Source organism: Nansenia antarctica, assembly GCF_963989245.1.
Source record: "Nansenia antarctica genome assembly, chromosome: 9".
Lineage (NCBI taxonomy): Eukaryota > Metazoa > Chordata > Actinopteri > Argentiniformes > Microstomatidae > Nansenia > Nansenia antarctica.
Window position 1 is genome coordinate 32,670,766 of NC_137679.1, and position 7,553 is coordinate 32,678,318.

General features: G+C 48.4%; 1 protein-coding gene across 1 annotated transcript in view; it reads left to right on the forward strand.

Moving 5' to 3' along the window:
- Nucleotides 1-219: 219 nt before the first annotated feature.
- The window catches only part of bnc1 (basonuclin zinc finger protein 1), a gene marked incomplete at both ends in the record, with an annotated part of 25,743 nt that continues 18,409 nt past the window's right edge, over nt 220-7,553 (forward strand). The window contains 2 exons of the mRNA XM_080539702.1: nt 220-357; nt 483-552. Of these exons, the coding sequence (XP_080395828.1) occupies nt 220-357; nt 483-552 (208 nt within the window). The remainder of the gene's footprint in view (nt 358-482; nt 553-7,553) is intronic.

Genomic DNA, 7,553 nt, shown 5'->3' on the forward strand with positions numbered 1-7,553 from the left:
GTGAATTTTACACACACACAGATAAAATGTTTATTGTATTGGAGGATTTTTAATGAATGCTGATAGGCGCCGACAGAATATCAGCCGCATTTTGTGAATAAACAATGTTTATTTAAAAAAAACTTTTACAAGTCGCAACTAGGAAGTGAAGGTGGGGCCGGCGCCCCAGCGCCCTCTATTGGCCAGCCGCCACTGCTCTTCACCTACGACTGCGTGCCGATGCATGGCTCTAACTCCATCATCAAGTTCGCAGATGACACCACGGTGGTAGGCCTGATAAGTAACAACGAGAAGTTGGCCTATAGTGAGAAGGTCCAACATCTGGCGGTGTGGTGCTCTGAGATCAAGGAGATCATTGTGTGTACACTCCCCCATCTACATAAATGAGATGGAGGTGGAGCGTGTTCCCAGCTTCAAGTTTCTGGGGGTCCACATCTCCAAGGACCTCTCTTGGACCCTCAACATCTCTCCTTGGTCAAAAGGCGCAGCAGCGCCTTACCTTCCTGAGGAGATTGAAGAAAGTCCAGCTCTACTCCCAACTGCATCAGTGTGGTACGGCAACTGCAATGTGTCCAACCGGAAGGCCCTGCAACAGGTGGTGAAAACCGCCCAGTGTATCATTGGCACCAAACTCCCTACCATCAAGTCCCTCCAAGGATACCTCACACCCCAACCATGGTCAGTTTGACCCTATCATCTAAGAGACTAAGGAAGTACAGGATCCTTAGGACCCGTACCAGCAGGCTACAGAACAGCAGAACTACCCCCCCCCCACCACATACTTGACTATGACTCTCCGTATCCCCCCCACCCTGGGATACAATGGCAATGCAGGCAAGGCAAGGCAAGTTTATTTGTATAGCACATTTCATACAACAGGGGAAATTCAAAGTGCTTTACATATAGCATTAAAAAATACAGAAAAATAGTAAGAACATATCATAGTAAAAATGTAAATAAAAATAAAAGTGACAAGAATAGATACATCTAGAAAATAAATGGATAAACATACAACAACTGTATTCAAGCGCTGCCAATGACAATGGTGATGGTTGCACATCCCTGGTTATGTGATCACTCTTTAACCTTTGCACTACTGATGTTTACAATACTACTACTTGATATAGCTTATTTTTATACATCTGCACATTACATACTGTACATAAGCTACCACACTGTATAAGCTACCTTAACTGTACATAGCTCATTACTGTATATACCTCTAAACTACCGTAAATGCCTTACTGTACCTATCACTATCATTGTCATGTTTTTTTATCATGTTCTATCACTATTTGCACTTCTGGTTAGATGCTAAACTGCATTTCGTTGTATAGTACTTCATCTGAAATTACAATAAAAAGTTAATCAAATCTAATCTAATCTAGGTCATGCTTCCACTTATTTATTATTTAAAGTCTTAGAGAAGAGAGGGAGTGGGTTAGAGAAGTAGGAGGGAGGTAGTTGGTAATACAAGTGGAGGTGAGGGGGAGATGTTGAGGGAGGTGTAACATTGGAAAGCCTGGTGATGGAGGTGTGTGTGTGTGTGTGTGTGTGTGTGTGTGTGTGTGTGTGTGTGTGCGCGTGTGTGTCCGCATACATGCGTGTGTCAGTGTAGTCCAAGGTCAGGGGGATTGACACACCAACACACACCAGGGGAGAGTGTTTGTGTTCCATCTTAATGACACCTAAACACTATGAAGACACGCTCCAGATCAGCAAACCCGCTGGTCCTCTCCTCCTCATCCACCTCCTCACTTACCCCCTCGTCCCCTCCTACCCAGAGCAGACCCCAGCCCAGGGCAGGTCACCATGTGTCACCGCAGCAAAGCCCTCCGGGTAATCCCCCCCACAAGCCTCAGTGCTCACCATAGTCTCTCGCCCCTCACATGACAAGGAGGGAGGGAGAGAGGGAGAGAGGGAGAGACGGAGGGAGGGAGGGATGGAGAGAGAGAGAGGGAGAGAGAGGGAGAGAGAGGGGGAGAGAGGGGGGGGAGAGAGAGGGAGAGAGGGGGAGAGAGAGAGAGAGATGTTTCACCTGATATTTGTATTGACAAATCGAGTTAAACTGAGCCATATCTCATTTGTTATGTGCCTATAACACACAAGAAAATGGTATGATGGGTTCATCTCTGGTGTTCTGGTTCTGGGGCTCAGGCAGAGCCCATCCTCTGACCCCCCCACCCCCCCCTCCCACGGTCCCCTGAAGTGACTCCCTGTCCTGGGTTTGATGCGGGAGCGGGAGCCTACTGTATGAAAGGTGCTTTTCAGGGATTCAGTTATTCCCTTTGTGTGGTGCCTCAGTGACACGCGCTCCAGCCAGCCCAGCGCGTGTGTTCGCTGATTTAGTTTTCACTCCCGAGATCAAATGGCTGTCAGAAGTGGGGACAGAGATGAATGTAACACAACATCAAACGCCATCCCCTCAGCAGAAGGACCGGGCCACTCTCGTCTCCACTTCCCCCGACTGTAGGGATGTACAGGGTAGATCCCCCATCCCCCCCCCCCCCCCCGGTAATCTTAATGCAACTAATGTACCTCTTCTGTCCATCCTGACAATGGAAGAGAGGGAGAGAGAGGGGGGGGGGAGTGGGAAAGGGAGAGAGGGGGGTGGGAGGGGGGGGGAGAGGGGGGGGAGAGGGAGACAGCGACTGCAGATGTCCCTGTGTGAGTCATTACACCCGTGAGTGGGGAGAGTTTGTTGGAAAATGTATTTACGTGAACGCCAGGGGAGTGTCTGTGGGTCAACACCGGGGCAGAGTTGAAGGGTCGCAGCAGAAACTCCCTCCTCCCTGCCCTGAGTCACTCAACAGAGTAGCCGAAACGACTTACTCACCTCAAACTACTTACCTCACTTTTACTGCATCGCTCATCTGCTACTACTCCTACTATTATCTGATCTTGCAGAGCAGCGCTGGTTTACGTTTAATGTTACTGACAGTATTTCACTGCTGTCATGGAGCCGACACTCCTGAACGAAGAGAAACTGTAACCAAAAGCGCTGCTTTTTTTTAAGACCTAGCTGCAGGCTACTCTGATTGCCGTGGAGGCATTACACGTTTGGTCAGCGATTTTAAAAGAGAGAGAAAGACTTTGACCACGGTACTTCAGTTGCAGTTCTTTCAGCCTATGCCAAGAGTCATTATAGAAGACTCTAATATCAATGCTAACAACATTTACAGTTTCTTAGTTGCCAGCAATTATTGCATGTATTAGGTGTATGCTAATAGTCATACAGTATCTTACCTTGATGCTAATAATTACACAGTATCTTAGCTTGATGCTAATAGTCACACAGTATCTTAGCTTTATGCTAATAGTCATTGCAGTAGCTCCTTGCTAACCAGAGGTGAGGTCTTACCGAGGATGGAATCTGCCGGATCTTATCACCAGCAGCCCTGCCTCCCTGCACATACCCACCATTCCTCTCACATGAAATATTGTGGTTACCCGACGTGTTCCCTAGCTGTGTTACTGACTTCCTACCGGAACAGCGCTCTGGGGAAATGCTCAAATTGACACCCCTTTTTCCTCGCCTCCTCTCATCTCTGTGATTTACTCACACCATACATTCTTCCTTTCGACTTTTCTGACAGCTTTAAAGGGAGTCCGGTTCAACTCCTAAGTGCGCTCCCATAATGAATATTATAGCTTGCCTGTAGTGGTGACTTCCATATGGCAGCCGTGGATGAAGTTAACTAGAGCTCAGGTCAGTCAAAACTGCCACTGTTATCCCCTAGCCCCAAGGGTGTGTGTGTGTGTGTGTGTGTGTGTGTGTGTGTGTGTGTGCGTGTGTGCGTGTGTGCGTGTGTGCGTGTGTGCGTGTGTGCATGTGTGCATGTGTGCGCGTGTGTCTGTGTGTGTGTGTGTGTGTGTGTGTGTGTGTGTGTGTTACACTGTGGACACGGGTCAGACCATGCCTTGCCGTGTCACTGTGGGGGAAAAAGGTGGGAGGGGGAAGGAAGTGATAGATGGAGTGAGAGAGAAGAGGAAGGGGCAGAGATGGAGGGATTCTTCCCCTCGGAAGGCCAGGGGCTCAGCGGTGAGTGCTGTGCTGGCCCTGGCCCTCCTAAGGCTCAGCGGTGAGTGCTGGCCCTGGCCCTCCTAAGGCTCCCGGCCCTGTGAACACTGCTCTCTGTCCCCCGTCGCCCTGTTCCCCCATGCTGAGAGATTCCAGAGGCTCCTCTCTCGGCCTTCCAGGGCTCTTGGGTCACTCGTTTGTCATCATGACCTTTGACCCCTGCAGGCCAGTGTGCCGGGAGGAATGTCGGAGATGTTTACCTTGGCTGAGACTGATGGTGTCCAGGTGGCTCTCTTTCTTTCTTTCTTTCTCTCTCCCTCTTTTTTTTCTCTCTTTCTCTCTCTTTTTTTCTCTCTTTTTTTTTTTCTCCTTCTCAATAGTCTGTTTTTCCCTCAGCCACCTAGGCTCACCCCCCCTAAGACCTGCTTGCTGAAGAATGCAGGGAGAGATTTAGACACCCACTGGGGCTGTACTGTAGCAGCCCCACAGATAAAGCATGAAGGCTGTTCTCCACATCGTCACAGATGATCACCAAAACCCTTTTAGCTTTAGTTGGCGGTCCTGTCTGTGGTGGCCTATCAAACAAAGACAGACACAACAAGGACCACTGAGAAGCATTAGGAATGTCTCAACTGGAAAGCATTGAGAGAGAGAGAGAGAGAGAGAAACATACAAAGAGGTAGAGTAAGGGATATTGATTGGCGTGGTTGTCTGTCTGGGTCTACTCCGAAGCAGACACATCCCACCTCTCTCGCTACTTCCCAGCATCCCTGGCCAATGGCACGGCAGGAGCGTCCCATAATGCACTCATTCACAACGCCGGCCATCTATCACTCACTCTCGGCCGGACGTCTCCCGATGGCTCCTCCGCCGGTGCTCTCCTACTGGAAACTCCTGGAAAGTTTCCTGTGCAATCCCCACCCACCTCTGCCCTCTCTCCTACCCCCCCGAGCCCTGCCCCCCTGCCCCCCACCCCCCCGGCCTCTAAAGAGCCCATTAAACAGTGTTGTAATGCAAACAGCAGGTCCGAGGAGAGCGGCCAGGTGTCGGGTGCAGAGGGGATGAGCGTCTAATGCAGCCATTATGCGTCGCGAGGGGGGAGAGATTATCATAAAAGCATCTCCTCCTCTAATGTGGACGCGTCTGATCAATACCAGACTCACGGGATAGAGATGGAGGGATGGAGGGATGGATGGAGGGGATGGAGGAATGAAGGATAGAGGAGGAAGGGGAGTAGCTTTATTAATCTTTCTCCCTGTTCTCCCATGACCCGATCAACAAGGGCACTGTCATCCGACGAAGGGAGGGAGGCAGACATGGAGAGGGTGAGGAGAGGGGGAGGAGAAGGGAGAGGGAGAGGATGTGTGAAACAGCTTATGTGGAACAGGGAAGATAAAGCACTTTGATTCTACTCTACCCCCAGTACAATACCCTAACATGGTTGTTATCCATTCGAACATTCGAACAACAAACAACGAACTACAGACACCGTATTTCAGAATAACTATTCTTACTTCTTAGTTGTTATTTTAGGACATAGGCCATTGTTCATGAGCGTGAGATATACAGTGTGCTCCCATATCATATGAATACCACCCTGGGATGACGAACAGCGTGGTTGAGAGACATGTTTTGATAGAAATAGGAGGCAGTGATTCTTGTTTCCTCCAATCCTCTGGACAGTTGGTTTGAAACGTGTATAGTAATCTGCCAAGTAATGTTTTTTTTTCTTCGACACAATAATGGACAATGAAGCCAGCCCAGCTGTGTGTGTGTGTGTGTGTGTGTGCGTGCGTGTGTGTGTGTGTGCGCGTGTGTGCGTGTGTTTATGTGTGTGTTTATGTGTGTGTGTTTATGTGTGTGTGTTGAGCACACCACATCTACACCTCATTCAGAGCGAACTGTGTGTGTGTGTGTGTGTGTGTGTGTGAGCTGTTTTTGTTCCCGCTAATGCCTTTTCCTGCAGGTGTGTCCCATGTGGCACATGGAAGGATCCCTTCGCACTGTTTCAATGGTAGATCGAGCAGACAGCCAGCTGGCTCTCATCCGTCATACTCATATTGGCCAGACTCTCTCAGATCAAGGTTCTAGTCCAACCGTCAGACTGACAGTGTGGGGGGGAAGGCACTGTTGGACAACATTATCTCAATGTTGTGGGGAGCGACACGAAAGGAACGAATCTCTGAAGGGATTGGATCTCAGTGTTTCAAATCAGAATATATTTGTCCATCACTTTGCCCAATACCTTTCAACCAGTAGGCTATTTACGGTATTTATAGAGTTGACTGTGATATCAGGGGCTCTCATACAGTACTAATATATTACATCAATATATATATATAATATTTGAAGTGCACTCGGGGGACTTCGATGCTTTTACTCACGCTGTTTTAGATAAAAGTGATCTTCATTAAAGTAGTATGAACCTACACACATACGCACGCACACACGCACACACACAGATACACACACACACCCACAGAACAAGTGAGCGGACGCTTATCTAATGCACTTAATGTCTCTCAAAAATTCGCAAACTGTAATATTCCACCCATTAATCATATCGCCATCCAACAGCCCTAATTCATACATCACTATACACATTCTACATACATACATACGTACATACATACCACTCCCAGATGTAGTTTTTCTGCCACTGAATAACTCTCACACTTTCCCGTGAACAGTTGTATCTAGCGGCGACTAGCTCTCTTCTCCCCTCTTCCCCAGTAATGTGATTTAAAGTGACCTGGGTGAATAATGGTCCTGGCTGACAGGTAAACTCAGGCCCATTTTGGCGAGGCGGCCGGGGCCTGGTACGGACGGCTGCCGTGGAGACCAGGGAGGTAATGGCTCCCCTTTTGGCCTTTTTACTGTCAGTTAAAGTGAAGGCAGGCAGACTGGCTTGGAATCTGTACACACACGGAGGACATACACCCACCCACGCGCGCGGCCACGGAAGACACACACACACACACACACACACACACACACACTCTCTTTTTCTCACTCACACACACACACACACACACACATACACACACACACACACACACACACACACACACACACATAAAACAGACACACATGCACTCACATGCACACACATGCACACACACACACACACACACACACACACACACATTAGACAAGTAGCTTAGCCGTGTCTGGGCAGGTCCTGCAGGAGTGGGTCAGGATGACACGGTCGTCACTATCAGGCCATGCTAGAGAGGGAGGAACTTTAGTGCTACAATGTGGTTTGAACCTCTAACTCTAAATCCAGGCACAGATACAACAGCAGAGAGGAGATGAGACATAACTCCTCCGTTTTAGAACGTTGTGATAAATCACAGCGACTGTAGGAAACGCTATAACTTATTTAACCAAATCAGCACTGAAAATAAGAGAAATATTTAGCGACATCATTTCGATCTATTTAATTTCGTCCTTTCTTTTTTTTTTTTTTACCAAATGACCAATTAAAAACAAGTGCAGTGCAGTCAAGTCCAGCGCATTATCATAATAACTG